The sequence below is a fragment of the Sminthopsis crassicaudata genome, chromosome 5 (assembly GCF_048593235.1).
Source record: "Sminthopsis crassicaudata isolate SCR6 chromosome 5, ASM4859323v1, whole genome shotgun sequence".
In the NCBI taxonomy this organism is placed as follows: Eukaryota; Metazoa; Chordata; class Mammalia; order Dasyuromorphia; family Dasyuridae; genus Sminthopsis; species Sminthopsis crassicaudata.
In genome coordinates, this window is record NC_133621.1 from 16,235,868 (window position 1) to 16,253,367 (window position 17,500).

Sequence of the window (17,500 nt, forward strand, 5' to 3'; positions counted from 1 at the left end):
AAGTCTTTTGATTATCCTGACTCCGGCTGATTCTGGGAAGACAGGGTCCCAACATTTGGCGTTGGAGAGCTCTATCTAGGCTTGGATGTATCCATCAAGTGTGACATTTGAGGGAAAATGTACTCACATCTCCACCACATTTGCTAATCTGATAAAATAGTGTTTGGCTTTAAAAACCTAGTAAATAAATAGTTTTTGATAAACATTTTGTTAAAAAATAAATAAATAACATGATAAACTAAATAAATAACATGATGGGAAGTATAGTTTTCATAGCTGAAAAGGGAAATTAAAGGATAGAATGGAAGCAGGAGGGGTCCAGGAAGAATTGAAGAGAGGATGGGTCCTGGCGTGGGGACAGACAGGAGAGAGGTCAGCCTCCAATCCAAATATCTCCGCATTTCAGCTTGGGAAGGCAGGATCAGCATTTGAGTCCTAGATCCGTCCTTTTACTAACTGCATGCATTTGGACAAGGCCTTTATCTTTCCTCTGTTAGCATTCATTTGGAAAAGGAAGATTTGAGCCAATCTTGAAGATCCTTCCCTGTTTTAACAACCTAGGAGCCCATGGCTAGTCTGGAATGGTGGAGAACAATTCATTTTAGACTTGGAAGGGACCTTTGAAAACATCTCTTCTTCATCAGTACCTTTTCTTTTTAAATTTAAAGGAAAATTTTCTGTTTGTTATCCCCCAAATCCTGGGCCTGAGCTATGGCTCCACGTGGGAAATGAACATGATGGAGTCAACGGCCTGGCTGGAAGAAGGGGGCTGGCCATCTCCCTTGGCTCTGCTCCTCAAGACCTTCCATTTGACTTGCAGCTGAAACCTGAGGTTTTCTCCCCAAATAAGATGTGAGGGGGGAGGGACTGTCTGACTTGGCTGTTTGCTTTCCCAGTGCCTAGTACTGTGCTATGCAAACAGTAAGTACCTAATAATGGCTTCATTCCTTCATCCAGTTCAACCTCTTCTTTAACAGACTCAGAGTAGGCTAAGGAGTCTTCCTGAGGCTTCATGGATAATAAGGAGCAGAGATGAGATTAAAACTCAGGTCCTCTTACTTTGAATCCACCATGTAAAAATGGTTCATTGACCTGGAAGGGAAGCACCATCATTCTCGCCCATGAAGACAAAACTCGAGGGACAGTTTCACATTCAAGTGATAGCAGGCTGTTTTAGAAAGAAAAGTTTCTTTGTTAAGAAGGAAATGATGGGGTTTTGCCCCCAGAGCTGTTGTTTATTCTCCTGAGAAATATCTATTTTTAATGGTCTCTTGTCTATAAAAAAAAGGCAGATTGTGTGCACAGGCGACAGAGGGAGGATGGCTGGGCAGCCTGGAGCTCTCGGGTCCTGATGCCATCTCTGTGCCGCCGGCACAAATCAGAATTAAAGACCAGAGCTGGGGAGCCCTCGCCAGCTCATCCAGCCTTTCTTCTGCCCCTTGGCCAGAGCCCCAAACTGTATTTCAAGGAAGAAAAGAAACTGCTCTTTCCACTGTCCTGCCCAGGCAGTAAAGATGTTTGTACCTTTGTACCTTCAGTAGGTGTTTAATAATTGCTCATCAGTAGGTTGATGTCATCCCTCACATTCTCAAGGTTACTAATGATGATGATGACTCGAGGAAAGCAGCTTACGTTCTGTTGGAAGAAACTGCTTACCCAAAGTTGGACATTGGGTCATTTCTCCCACGTCCGACTCTCTGTGACCCCATTTGGGGTTTTTTTGGCAGAGATTCTGGAGCGGTTTTCCAGTTCCTTCTCAGCTCATCTTACAGATGAGGAAACTGAGGCAAGCAGGGGAAGTGACTTGCCCAGGATCACACAGCTAGAAGTGACTGAGGCCCCTCTCCATTGCTCCACCCACTGTCCCCCTCAAAGATAGGGAGAAAGGAGCCCAGTTTGCTTGGAAGAGAGTCGGTGAGGAGGGGCAGTCGTGGGTAGGGGAAGCCGGAGCCGGTGTGACTCGGGAAGGGCCGTGAATCCATGCTACGGGAAGACTGGTTGAAGAGCCTGGGGATACTTCGTTCCCAAATAAGACACAGAAGACAATGGCTGTCTACACTTACTTATAAAACTGTCCTGCATGGAGGAGGTTCCAGGGAGAGCCAGGAGCGCAGGGGAGGCTGCAAAAAGCTCGCTGGAGTTTGACGTTGAGAGAAAGCCCTTGAGCTTTGCTTGTCCGGAAGAGGAACGAGCTGCCCCCGAGTGGCGAGCCCCGCTTCTTGGAGATCGGAGCTGAGATTCCAGATCCCTTCTAGTGGGGGCCGTAATCTGTCATTGGGTTAGATGGCTGCCAGCCCCGGATTCTGGGATTCTGGGACTCTGGAACTCCCAAGCTTATCTGCAGTCGTTTTTCTTCCTTAGATCTGCTCCACATAAAACCAACAAAAATCCTTCCTTCTTGGCGCTCCCAGAGCTTCTCCCCATCGTGTCTTTCCTCACGTCCCCCGTCCCCAGGGCTCCTCGGGGGATTAGGGTTCCGGCGTCCAGTGCAGTCCTAGAGGGAGCCTTTGGGCCGTGGTGTGAGCACGTGTCTGAGCGCACACGCCCTGGTCGGCCCGCAGCGTAAGCCAGGTGCCCAGTTTCCATCTGGACGCCTGACGGCCCGGGGAGTCGGCCTAGAAATCAGAAACCTTGGGAAAGGTGCAACGTGATGGACACCGGCACCCCAAAGGCCACGTATGTTCTCACCATCACCTCACACGCGGGGCAGGAAATCCCTGCTCTCCGCCGCAGAACAGGGCTGGGTCTCCCGGCCTCCTGGGGGCCGACACTGGCTTTCCTCTGTGCCGAGCTCCAAGCGTTCTGGCAGACTTTCCCCCACTAACAAATTGGTAATGACGCATGGTCCCCTCCGTTCCCCCCCAGTGATGCTCTATCACACTGCTCCTCCCTACACACACACAGCACACATACACACCATATAAACACACACACACATACACACACACACACACTCACACTCACACACATCATATAAATACACACACATACACACCACATAAATACACACACACTCACACACATACACACCACATAAATACACACACATACACACACATACACACCACATAAATACACACTCACATTCACACACATACACACCACATAAATACACACTCACATTCACACACATACACACCACATAAATACACACTCACATTCACACACATACACACCACATAAATACACACTCACATTCACACACATACACACCACATAAATACACACTCACATACATACACACTCACACACATATACACCACATAAATACACACTCACATACACACACTCACACACTCACACACATACACATCATATAAATACACACACTCACACACATACACATCATATAAATACACACACTCACACACATACACATCATATAAATACACACACTCACACACATACACATCATATAAATACACACATACATACCACATACACACACACTCACATTCACACACATACACACCACATAAATACACACTCACATTCACACACATACACACCACATAAATACACACTCACATACATACACACTCACACACATATACACCACATAAATACACACTCACATACACACACTCACACACTCACACACATACACATCATATAAATACACACACTCACACACATACACATCATATAAATACACACACTCACACACATACACATCATATAAATACACACATACATACCACATACACACACACTCACATTCACACACATACACACCACATAAATACACACTCACACACACACACACACACACTTACTCACACACATAAATATACACACACTCATACAACCCCCATTGCTTTAACAGCTTCTCTTGACATAGACACAGACTATAGTGGGTAGTGCTGTGGGCAGAATTAGGAGATATGGATTCAAGTCCTTGGTACTTCTTAACTCAGGCCAACACTTAAGCCGTCTGAGCCTCAGTGTCCTTATGGAGAGAGAGGGAGAGAGAAAAAAAAGGAAGAGGAGAGGAGGAGATAAAGAGAGGAAGGGGAGAGAGACAAGAGATAGAGACAGAGGCAGAGAGACAGAAAAGGGGGAGAGACAAAGAGAGGGAGGCAGAAAAAGAGAGAGAAAGAAAGGAAAAGAGAGAGGGAGAGGAAGAGGGAGGGAAAGAGGAAGGAAGAGAAAAAGGAAGAGATAGAAGGAAAGAGGGAGATGGGAGGGAAAGAAAGAAGAAGGGAGGGAGGGAGGAGGTGTCGAGGGGAAAATAACGAGAGGGAAGGGCAGACAGAGAGAGAGATAGAAGGTTGATTAAGAGTCTCCGTCATCCCATCCAGTTCTCAGTATCCTCTCCTAGGTCTAAATCTATCGACACCAGGTCTGCACCATTTGGGCATCCTGGACCTGCTGGATTTCTCCCCAAAAGAATAATTGTAAAAGCCTAAAATAGAATCTGCGCAGGGTTTCAAAGGAAACAACTTATGACACTGATCAAAGCAATTTTCAGAAAGCCAAGCTCGCAGACGCAGGGTAAGGAGATCCAGCATAATTCGAAGGAATTTTCAACTTTTTTGAAAGCTTCATAATTTCACCATAGACCAAGGATCATGGAGGGGGAAGGCTTGTTACGTTATGGATTTTAGTTATGGATTCAGGGCTGGTGGTGAACTCGGGGACCATCACAGCCCAATGCTTCATTTTACATATGGAGAATCTGAGGCCCAGGGAAGGGAAATGACCTCTCCAAGACCATGCAGGAAAAAGTTGCCCAATGAGGATTTGGCCCAAGACCCTGGGGCTCACTGCTTTTTCTGCTGTTTTACAACATCCTTGCTAAAGAAAACCTGACCCTAGGGGAAAATAGACCAAAAAATAATTGGAAACTGAATAATCTTATACTAAAGAATGATTGGGTAAAACAGCAAATCATAGACATAATTAATAACTTCACCCAAGAAAATGACAATAATGAGACATCATACCAAAATGTGTGGGATACAGCCAAAGCAGTAATTAGGGGAAGTTTTATATCTCTACAGGCCTACCTGCATAAAATAGAGAAAGAGAGGGCCAACGAATTGGGTTTACAACTAAAATTGCTAGAAAAGGAACAAATTAAAAACCCCCAGACAAACACAAAACTTGAAATTCAAAAAATAAAAGGTGAGATTAATAAAATTGAAAGTAAAAAAACTATTGAATTAATTAATAAAACTAAGAGTTGGTTTTATGAAAAAACCAATAAAATAGACAAACCCTTAGTAAACCTGATTAAAAAAAGGAAAGAGAAAAAGCAAATTGATAGTCTTGAAAATGAAAAGGGTGAACTCACCACTAATGAAGAGGAAATTAGAACAATAGTTAGGAGCTACTTTGCTCAACTTTATGCCGATAAATTCGATAACTTAAATGAAATGGAAGAATACCTTCAAAAATATAGCTTGCCCAGATTAACAGAGGAAGAAGTAAGTAGTTTAAATAGTCCCATCTCAGAAAAAGAAATAGACCAAGCTATTAACCAACTTCCTAAGAAAAAGTCCCCAGGACCAGATGGATTTACAGGTGAATTCTACCAAACATTTAAAGAACAACTAACTCCAATGCTATGTAAACTATTTGAAAAAATAGGGATTGAAGGAGTCCTACCAAATTCCTTCTATGACACAGACATGGTACTGATACCTAAACCAGGTAGATCGAAAACTGAGAAAGAAAACTATAGACCAATTTCCTTAATGAATATTGATGCTAAAATCTTAAATAAGATATTAGCAAATAGACTTCAGAAAATCATCCCCAGGATAATACACTATGACCAAGTGGGATTTATACCAGGAATGCAGGGATGGTTTAATATTAGGAAAACTATTAGTATAATTGACCATATTAATAATCAAATTAATAAAAACCATATGATCATCTCAATAGATGCAGAAAAGGCATTTGATAAAATCCAACATCCATTCCTACTAAAAACGCTTGAGAGTATAGGAATAAATGGACTATTCCTTAAAATAATAAGGAGCATATATTTAAAACCTTCAGTAAACATCATATGTAATGGTGATAAGCTGGAACCTTTCCCTGTAAGATCAGGAGTGAAACAAGGTTGCCCACTATCACCATTACTATTCAATATAGTACTAGAAACTCTAGCCTTGGCAATAAGAGCCGAGAAAGAGATCCAAGGAATTAGAGTAGGAAATGAAGAAATCAAATTGTCACTTTTTGCAGATGACATGATGGTATACTTAGAGAACCCAAAAGACTCTGCTAAAAAGCTATTAGAAATAATTCAGAATTTTAGCAAAGTCGCAGGATACAAAATAAATCCACATAAATCCTCAGGATTTTTATACATTACCAACACAATCCAACAGCAAGAGATACAAAGAGAAATTCCATTCAAAATAACAGTCGATAGTATCAAATATTTGGGAATATATCTACCAAAGGAGAGTCAGGAATTATATGAGCAAAATTACAAAACACTTGCCACAAAAATAAAGTCAGATTTAAATAATTGGAAAGACATTCAATGTTCTTGGATAGGCCGAGCGAATATAATAAAGATGACAATACTCCCCAAACTAATCTATTTATTTAGTGCTATACCAATCAGACTCCCAAGAAACTATTTTAATGACCTAGAAAAAATAACAACAAAATTCATATGGAAGAATAAAAGGTCGAGAATTGCAAGGGAACTAATGAAAAAAAAGTCAGAGGAAGGTGGTCTAAGTGTACCTGATTTAAAGCTATATTATAAAGCAACAGTCACCAAAACCATTTGGTATTGGCTAAGAAATAGACTAGTTGATCAGTGGCATAGGTTAGGTTCACAGGACAAGATAGTGAATAAAAATAGCAATCTAATCTTTGACAAACCCAAAGATCCCCAATTTTGGGATAAGAATTCATTATTTGACAAAAACTGCTGGGAAAACTGGAAATTAGTATGGCAGAAACTAGGCATGGACCCACATTTAACACCACATACTAAGATTAGATCAAAATGGGTCCAAGATTTAGGCATAAAGAACGAAATCATAAATAAATTGGAGGAACATGGGATGGTTTACCTCTCAGACTTGTGGAGGAGGAAGGAGTTTGTGTCCAAGGGAGAACTAGAGACCATTATTGATCACAAAATAGAACATTTTGATTACACCAAATTAAAAAGTTTCTGCACAAACAAAACTAATGCAAACAAGATTAGAAGGGAAGTAACAAATTGGGAAAACATTTTTACAGTTAAAGGTTCTGATAAAGGCCTCATCTCCAAAATATACAGAGAATTGACTTTAATTTATAAGAAATCAAGCCATTCTCCAATTGATAAATGGTCAAAGGATATGAACAGACAATTTTCAGATGATGAAATTAAAACTATTTCCACTCATATGAAAGAGTGTTCCAAATCACTATTGATCAGAGAAATGCAAATTAAGACAACTCTGAGGTATCATTACACACCTGTCAGATTGGCTAAAATGACAGGAACAAATAACGATGAATGTTGGAGGGGATGTGGGAAAACTGGGACACTGATGCATTGTTGGTGGAGTTGTGAAAGAATCCAACCATTCTGGAGAGCAATCTGGAATTATGCCCAAAAAGTTATCAAAATGTGCATACCCTTTGACCCAGCCATACTACTACTGGGCTTATACCCCAAGGAACTACTAGAGAAGGGAAAGGGTCCTGTATGTGCCAAAATGTTTGTGGCAGCCCTTTTCATAGTGGCTAGAAGCTGGAAGATGAATGGATGTCCATCAATTGGAGAATGGTTGGGTAAACTATGGTATATGAATGTTATGGAATATTACTGTTCTATAAGAAATGACCAACAGGAGAAATACAGAGAGGCTTGGAGAGACTTACATCAACTGATGCTGAGTGAAACGAGCAGAACCAGAAGATCATTATACACTTCAACAATGATACTGTACGAGGATGTATGCTGATGGAAGTGGATTTCTTCAACATAGAGAAGAGCTAATCCAATTCCAATTGATTAATGATGGACAGAACCAGCTACATCCAGAAAAGGACTGGGAAATGAATGTAAACTGTTATTTTTACCTTCTGAATCCAATTCTTCCTGTGCAACAAAAAATTCGGTTCTACACACATATATTGTATCTAAATTATACTGTAATATATTTAACATATATAAGACTGCTTGCCATCAGGGGGAGGGGGTTGGGGGAGGAAGGGAAAAAATCTGAATAGAAGTAAGTGCAAGGGATAATGTTGTAAAAAATTACCCATGCATATGTACTGTCAAAAAATGTTATAATTATAAAATAAAATAAAAAATTTAAAAAAAAAAAAAAAAAAAAAAAAAGAAAACCTGACCCTTCCCTTTTTACATATTGTCCAACCCTAGGCCCCTTGCCTGACACATGAGAGGACCTTAATAAATGGCTTGTGGATGTGACTTGTTTTCTGGACTAAAAATAAAAAAGTAACAATAATGTGCATCTAAGATAGCCTTTAGAATTTCTCTGTCTACTTACTGTCAGCCTTAGGGACATTCACCTTTTCCTCAGCATCACCTCGCCATTCGGAGCAGGCCGCGGGTTTGATGGATTGGCCGAGCCGTTAAGTCCTGGAGCTGGGAGCTCGCCACCAAAATCTCACTTTCCAGTGGGTGTCTATCTTGCCAAGTCAGAGATGTGGGCCCTAGATGTCTCTAATGTAAATCTCAAGGTAGCGTGGCAGCAAACTGGTGAGCCGACTTCCAGGCATTTCCCAAATGTTTCCTACTGTCAGCGAAGCCAGTTGTGTTTTATTCTGTCCGGGGGGAATGGAACAAGAGGTTTTGGCTCAAGTTTTGCCAGGGACCAATGACTCTTTGTGGAGGATGCTGGGAGATTCCCGATTGTCATGGGAGACGGTGAACACCGAGCGAAATACTGACCCTGTTCCCTCCTTCTCCCGGCAGACCATCCCGATGCACAGTGCGGTTGGCGGAGCGATGCCGGGGCCTCATCAGCTGGGCGCCACCCGGATGCCCAACCATGACACCAGCGTTGTGATCCAGCAGGCCATGCCCTCTCCCCAGTCCAGCTCTGTGATCACACAGGCACCTTCCACGAACCGGCAGATCGGGTAAGGAGCGAGCGCAGCCGGGCTCTGGGGGGGCTTTGCGTCGATTTTCTGCAGAACCCGACTGGGTAAATTCTGAGGGGATTCTTTCCCCAGCTCCCGGGGCAGACCCCGCTGAAGGTCTGGGAGAGAATTAGAGCCGGGGCATATTGCCAAGCAGGGGCCGATAATAAAGCAGTCCTTTTTGTTCATGTCCTGCGTATTCCTGGGTTTTCTAAGAATGATCCTGGCGCACTGTTTCTTTGAGATTTCCGAGGCCAGAGAGTCATTCCAGACTGCTGAGTGTTGGGGATATTTAATAATGGCGGCCACTGACCCTCCTGCCCACACGCTCCTGGGAGCCCCTCGGATCTCCTTGTTCCCTGGTCGTTTCCATTGTTGTCTCCTCTCCTGAGAACCTGATCTTTGAGAGATGGACAGAGATAAGGAAAGAGAGAGGGAAAAGGCCACTTACTGTTCTGAGCAGCCCAGAAATCCCCGTACTCTTTTTGTTAATAGAAGAATGATGTGGAATTCGGAGCCTCACGGAGTCGATGAGATTCGAGGTCTGTGGACGTCTGAAATGGGAAGGACCTGGGGCTGCTGGGAAAGGGTGGGAGCAGGAGAGCCTCACGTGGATCTGTTTCTCCAGTCAGTGGATGCCATGGGACGATCTAGGGAAAGGCCTGAACTGGCTGGACCGGATAGAAAAGATGTAGGCCCAGTCCCAGGCTTCTCACTGACTTGCCATCACGGTTGTGCTGTGTTGTGATGTGCTGTGTTGTGTTGTGTTGTTTGGGGCCTCTCACCCCTTGGAATAGCAGTACATGAAGATGGGCAGGGGGAGCGGGGATGAGCCTGACTTTGGATCGCGTCCATTTGGCCCATTGTTCTCTCTGTCCTCCTCCCGGCGCTAAGCCCCATCCTTCCTGGCTCTGAGTCTCTCATCCTGTGATCCTGGGTGTGAACTGCGAGGCTCATACACCCTCACTCCTCTGCTGCCCTGCAGTCCTTACCAGGTGACTTTAAGCCAATCAATTTAACCTCTCATTGCCTCAATTTTTCATTCTGTAGAATGGGGGCAATAATCTTCTCTTTCCTGTCATAAAACAAATGAATGGTTTGGGAGTTGGAGATTAAGAGACTTAAATGCCCTCGGATTTTTGCTTTATTTCCTTGTGTATTTTGCTTTGTGTATATAATAAGGCCAGAAGGGCAAACGCTTCCCTCCCTTCTGGACATCTCGGGGTCTTAGTTTCCTCAGTATCACCGGGTCTCGGGGAGAGCGGGTTCAGACATCCTGCAGTATCTGCATAGCCCTGGTCCCACTCAGGACCGCATGAATTCTTCAGAAGGAAAATACTCCTGCCCACAACGTCTCAGCCTGGCGTTTTACCTGTATTACTGCATAAGGGGAATGGATGAATGCTGTTTCCCAGAACCCTCCGGGTAAGATGGCCAGAGACAGATCGGTGGTATGTACCAGAAGGGACGGATTGCTGAATGGAGAGCACGGGGCTGCTGCCTCCCCACTTGCCCCCTGACCCCTCTGCAGCCCTCCCCCACATTTCTCCTTACAGAAGCCCGTCCCGGGAGGGTAAATCCTTGTCCTTGGCATCTGTCAGTCCGTACGAATATGTTGTGACTTGTGAGGGAAGGCTTGCCGTAACAAACCAAAGTACCAAAGTTAATGATTCCCCACCCACTGGCCGTGGGTACCCTGGAGTTTCCATTGAGGAGTCAGAAAATGGGACTGTCCAGCTGAATGCCTGGCTTTGTTTGGAGAGGCCACGGGGCCAAATGAGCAAATGCTTCTCCCGTTAAAGATGCCTTTTCTCCCATAAAAACGTTGGGAGCCACGGCAAGAACCTGTAATCCTCTCAGGGTGGGGTGGGCTCATTAAAGACCGCCAAACGCCTCCCTCTCAAGTGGCTGTTTCCCCACAGTGGCTGGGCCCATGGAGAAACAAGTCGGAATTATGTCGGGTAATTATAATTATTTTATTTTTCCTTCCAGGGGGGGAAAGAAAAGAAACATAGATTGTGCTGGAGTTTACAAGCAGTTTTACCGACATTCTTGTGCCCCACCCTCCCGCCGCCCAGGTCCCCCGCTCGGCACCCCCAGCAGCCCCTGAGAGGCCCTTGGCTGTTGTGGTGGGGTGGCTAGGCCCCCCTTCCAGCAGCCGGCCCTGGGGGAGGCCGGGACGTGTTCAGAAGGGGCCCCCGAGCCCACGCCTGGAGCTCGTCTGTTAGGTGGGTTTGCCCCGGGATTGCCTGACCCGCCGACCAGCCCAGTTTGTCCCTAGTTCTGGGATGTCGTGCTCCTTCCCTGGTGTGTCCTGGGACGTCGTGCTCCTTCCCTGGTGTGTCCTGGGACGTCGTGCTCCTTCCCTGGTGTGTCCTGGGACATGATTGCTACGGTAGGGATTCTGTGTCCCTGCCGAGGCTGGAGCCGTGGTGTGGATTCCAGAGCCCATTGTTACCCTTCATGTGCTTGACCCGTCTCGAACCGGCCAGAATGGTGACTGGGGCTCAGGAAGGGGGAGCCAGCTCGCTTCACCAGTGGATTCAATATTGAGATCTAGGTGGCTTAAAAAAACCCCGGGGATGACTTTCCCTTCTTTATTTCCCTCAGCTAAAAGGAAATGAGCACTTATTTTAAAACATGAGTTTCCTCTGGAGACTGTGTCTTTAAATGAGCATTTGAAACTGCAGATAGCTTTTTTATTTTATTTTTTTTTGCAAGGCTGCACAGAACCCATATTGTAGTAATATTCTGATTTTTATCACAACCTCAAATATTCAAGTGTCAAAATCTGGCCAAGCCACCTGCAAATGTTTGCAATGGCGCCCAGCCAACAAAAACAGCAAACAGCCATGAAAGTCTCCATTCAGGCCCAGGCCTCGGAGCTGGGACGGGCCTCGGAGCCTGGCATCCACCTGTGCCCACTCACGGCCCGCCGCTGCGGCCGAGGGGCCCGGGCACAGCTGGGACTCGGGGCCAGAGCTTGTCTCCCCTTGTTTTGCCCTCCCCGGGGCCCCCTGCTCTTCCCGCCATCCCTCTGACTTGGGGTCTCCCCTCTTTCCCTTCTCTACGAGGGCTTGGGGCAGCTTGAAAGAGAAGGGAGCGGTATAGAACGAAGGCCTGGAAAGTCTGAGGGGGTGCCGGCCCTTCGGGGAGGCTTCCTGGGACAGGACGGAGACAGCACTCGCAGGCTTCAGATGAGTGTGGCTACCGAGCAGGCCCGGAGCCAAACCAGCCCCCAATGGGGGTGAAAGGCAGAGAGCCATGGTCCCAACGGAGGAGCCGGGGGGCCTGGCTCACACCCATCCCTCGCAGGCCTCCATTCTCCTCCCCGGGCCCTGATATTCTCACCGACACAAACTTGCCGCCTAGAATAAATATCCCGCTGTAGTTATGTGGTTAGGCAGTCTGGAATAAGCCGGAGAAATAGCTCTGGAGTGTGGGAGGCGGCCTCCAACTAGTAAGTGCTTGTGCTCGCCCTGCGCCAGCCAGGGCGCCGGTGGCTGATTGGTGGCGCGGGTCGGGAGAGCGGTGCCACAGATGCAAAAAGGAAGGGAGCCAGGAGCCGCGGGGGAGGAAAGTGGGATGGAAGAACTGTTCAAAGCACGAGAAAGAAATGAAAGGATGAATAAAATGCAAACAAAACGTAAAATAAAAGAATGAATTTTTTTTTTTTTTTGAAGAAGCAGATGAGACCATGTCAGCCCTAAACCAGGATGGAAGTTGAGGAGCTGGGTTCAAATTTTAGCTTCTCCACTTATTTGTTACTAGGGTAACTTTACCCCTGACTCATTGTTCAGATCAGGTCAGAGGAGACATGGGAGCAGGAGGAGGAGTTTATCATTCTCTCTCTTTCCTAGTACTGAGCTTGTGCTCAGACAAGTTAGTGATTATAATAATGATAACAACATTTTAATAATATTATCTTTATTATAACATCATATAGTCTATAATAGCAGGCATAATTATATATAATAAAAAGCATTTTATATAATTATTTGATTATATTATATATTATTTTACATATTTACATAAAGCATATCCTTTTATTGTATACTGTATGGATTAATATATGACTATGTATAATAATTTGGCACTATTGTTATAATTATCATTTTAGATAAAATTTCTATAACACCCACTATATGTTATAATATATAATGCATTACACTGTGTGCAGGAAATGCTTCACAAATATTGTCTCATTTGATTTTTGTAACGGTCCCAGGAGGCAGGTGCTATTCTTATCCCCATTTTAAAGATGAGAAAACTGAGGCAAATAGAGATTTAAAAAAATATCTCAGATGCTATACTATGCTAAGCAAGTATTTTACAAATATTGTCTCGTTTGAGCTTCACAACAGTCCCAAGAGGTGGGTGCAATCCTTATCACATTTTGCAGATGAGAAAATGGAGGCAAATAGAGATTTAAGTGACTTACCCAGTGTCACACAGTTATGTGTTTGAGGTCACTCTCGAACTCTTCTCCCTGACTCCAGGCTTGGTGCTCTAACTGAACCAACAGCTGTCAGGGTAGGTAGATTGGGTGCCTATGTTTTTCCACTGGCCATGAATGACAGTTGGGCTGCTTGTAAGGTGAATTGCTTCTGTTAACGGCCAGGTGGAGCGATAGAGGCCACAATCCCTTAGGATTAGCCACAGGAGCCTCCCTCTCCCAGGAGTATGGGGCTCCTGTTTGTCCTGCTTGGTTGGTCACGGAGGGGTCAGCACGTGTTACTTAAGGAAATGGCTGGGCAGGCTGAGTGGCTGGCCCGGATTTCCAGAGAAGGCCTTGTCCCTCCTCTGGACAATCCAGCAGATGCAGCTGAGATCTGATGCTCAAATCTAGGACCTGAGAGGATCATGGGCATGGAGAACAAGTAGAAACTTCCAAAAGACTCTCTGGCTTTGACTGACCACTCATCCCAGTGCTCTGAGGAGATTCCCTCTGGAATCCCCATGGTCGAGCCGGCGCCCAGAGTGGGCCCTTGGGTCCCAGACTTCTCCTCCCATTGTCCATATCTCCTAGGGAGCTGGGAAAAGGAATCACTGCAGCCAGCATTAAAAGAAATCATTCTTGCCAGTGAGACTCTTAGGAGTCTAAGCCTTGAATGCAATGGGAGTTCCCATTTTTACTATTATTATTATTACTCTAGAGCCTGGAAATTGGTTCTATAGGATATATTCATGAAACCTGCTTGAGATCTAAATTTCCTACTTACAATGGCATTATTGAACAATCATTTATATTAACAATAATAACTTCAAATCCACAAGCATGCATTATGCACCTATTGCATGCTAGCCCCAAACACTGAGGAATCAAAAGCCATTCCCCAAAATCTCTTCCCTCCCCCAAAGAGTTAACATTCTTCTCTGCATATATTATATGAAGAAGTGAGAGTGAGAAATGAAAAATATTTCCTCATTTGATCCACCTACAGTCACCCTTTGAGACAGGTTACAGAATCCTTCCTTTGTTTTTCTTTTTTTATTATTATTTTTAATTATCTTTTTTAAAAATTAATTTTATAACTATATATTTTTTGACAGTACATATGCATGAGTATTTTTAAAAATAACATTATCCCTTGTATTCACTTTTCCAAATTTTCCCCTCCCTCCCTTTACTCCCTCCCCTAGATGACAGGCAATCTTATACATTTTACATGTGTTATAGTATAACCTAGATACAATATATGTGTGTAAATACCACTTTCTTGTTGCACGGTAAGAATTGGATTCCAAAGGTATAAGTAACCTGGGTAAAAAGACAGTAGTGCTAACAGTTCACACAGAATCCTTCCTTTGAATTCCCCTCGTCCAACTGTCTCGTTTTATCAGTGAGGAAACTATTGTTAAAGTGATGCATGTGCGCAGCCTGCTTGTAAGGGCCAGAGTCAGGATTTGAACTCAGCTCTCCAAAACTGGCTCTGAGCCAAAGAAGGAAAAAGGGAGGGCTCAAGTTCTCCCCAGCAACCTGAATGGTGATGGTGATTTAAAATCCAGGATATAGCAAGAGCCCCCCTTCCCCACCTGCGGACCAGGACAGAGCAGGCGTTCCCATGACTGGGATCAGGCTTCCCTTTCCTGGCCCCGATCCCCCGGCCAAGACCACTTGGAAGCCGTCCCGAGTAATTGAGACCAGGAGCCATTGTTTCCTGCTTTGAGTCTGACAGACCATCCCGGCCGAGAGCACGGCTTTATTGTTAGAGCGGGGCTGGATATTTCACGGCCCTGGGAACATTTATGAGATCTCATCAGGGGGATGTTGGAGAGGAGGGTCCTGCATTGGGCCAGATGGCACCCGTTAAATCCCCATGCTGGGTGGAGAAATTACCTTGGAGAGGGGGCCGAGCAGGCGCTTCCAGGCAGACTTTTATGTGTGGAGCTAAAGCTTTAAGTGCCGAGCCCCCAGGGAATAGAAGGCCTCCTGGAGCTGCACAGAACCGAGCTTGGAGGCCAGATGACAGGGTGTGGTCAAGGGCAGGCCCAGGGCCGGACATCTTGGAGTGGTAGAAGCGAGTGTGGTCCTGGTGCTCAGGCCTGGAGATCAGGCTGATGGGAAATGGCCAGAGGGACCTCAGGGAGGGCCTTGGCGGGGAGCCTGGCGCAGTTCAGAGTGATTCCTATCCAGGAATGGATAGGACTCCATGGCCACCAAGCTCTGAGTCCCTGCCATGGCAGTTTCCAAACTGTGGAGGAAAAGATGGGGGTGTCCAAAAGGTCCTAATGTGGGTCTGTCCCGTGCACAAAGGTTCTTGGGACACGATGTCCACTGTGGTTCTGAAACCTGCACAAAAGTTCTTGGGATACAAGGTCCTAGTGCGGTTCTGAAACCTACACAAAGGTTCTTGGGGCATGACTATAAAGGAATCTTCTGGCAGTTTTATTTGCCACACTCACCGTAGGCCGGGAGCATGTCCAGCTGAATGTCCCCACTTTGAGTTACTAAGGAGGTCCCCGTCCCTTGCCTGGGGGAAGGGATTCTAGATTTGGGATTGACTCTGGGTTCAAAAACCCATCTCAGCCACATGTGAGTCAGAAGTGGCTGAGATCTTTTAAGCGTCTGGAACAAAGCTGCTCGGGCAGAAGGTCCATCTCAGGGACTTTGTAAGTCTCCAGAGAGAAGCTTGCCATAGGGAGCTTAGAGATCCAGACTTCAAAGCTGAATTCTAATCCAGTTTAGGACGCTTATTATATAATCTCTTCTCCAAATTTCAGTTTCCTCATTTGTAAAATGGAGATCATAACATCCTCCGTGCCCTTTCCCAGAGTTGTGAGGATCTCAGAAGATTGTGTGTGGGCAGTCATAATGCTGATCTAAGCTTGGAGGTCTGAGGACGCTTATAGATAGATTGTGGGGAAGGAGAAGAGGGCGGTACCCCGGATCTATGAGCACTCCCATTATGGGAATTCCCCCCACTGATACAGACCGCTTTCAGGCTCTGACAATCTGAGGATCTTACCCAAGCTCTGCCTGACTCAGAGCCTGGCCTTCCCCCCGTGACATGTGGTATCTGATCCACTTTCTTCATTCTACTGTTGAGGAAACTGAGGACATGACGTGTAAAGGGATTCCCATAGCTACTCAGTGTCAGAGGCAGGATTCAAACTCAGATTTCTCCTGATCCCAAGAGTAGAATTCAAACTTTCTACATCACACCTCTCCTTTGAGAGCAAGCCCCTCGAGTGGACAGCTTTATTCTAGAGCTAGCCGCTCACTCTTATCATCTCTGTGTGACCGGGGACCTAATTCTCCTTTTCTAAGAGTAGAATTTTACTGTTGTCTATGCCAGTGGCCCAGGATTGCCTCATGTAGATGTGGAAAATTCCAGAGTCACGAGGGACGGCGATTAAATTAGGAGTAAGGCGGTCCTAGACCAAGGGGGGAAGGGTCTGAATAGAACTCGGGGCTCTTCTGCCCGCCCCTTCTCTCTGCTTCCGGAGAGAATTAGCTGTGGGACTTCCAAAGGAAAACTCTTGGGGATGGAGGAGCAGGAAGAGTTGGGCCACATTTGGAGTGAGAAGGACGGTCTGGCCCGATGGGGGCCCAAAGTGACCCGCTTATAACCCACGTGGAGTTAATGGCAAAACGAAGCACTCTTTCTACCGGGCTACACTAGGGTCACACTAGGGTCCTCCCGGGTGGGAGGAAGCAACCCAGATTGTTCCAGAGACACTTTTTGGGTTTTATTTCCATGCTCTGTGAGTTCCCAAAATATACTCGCAAGGTTCAAGATACATTCTTTTGGAAGTCATTGCTTCCCTGTGATGAGAGGTCCATGGAAAGGGCCACGGACCTGGAGTCACCGGAGACCTGGAGCCATAGAAGGGGCCTGGCATTTTGTGAGTTTTGCTTTGTTTGTTGATTTTTAGGAAGTTGTAGACAAGCATACAGAGCAAAATGCATCCCGGC

The 17,500-nt window shown here is 45.5% G+C and overlaps 1 protein-coding gene across 3 annotated transcripts in view; it reads left to right on the forward strand.

The window, feature by feature from the left end:
- CREB5 (cAMP responsive element binding protein 5) overlaps positions 1-17,500 on the forward strand; it is a 477,814-nt gene that overhangs the window by 167,313 nt on the left and 293,001 nt on the right. For all 3 annotated transcript variants that reach the window (XM_074272189.1, XM_074272188.1, XM_074272191.1), the window contains one exon: positions 8,915-9,081. In XM_074272189.1, coding sequence (XP_074128290.1) covers positions 8,915-9,081 — 167 coding nt within the window. The remainder of the gene's footprint in view (positions 1-8,914; positions 9,082-17,500) is intronic.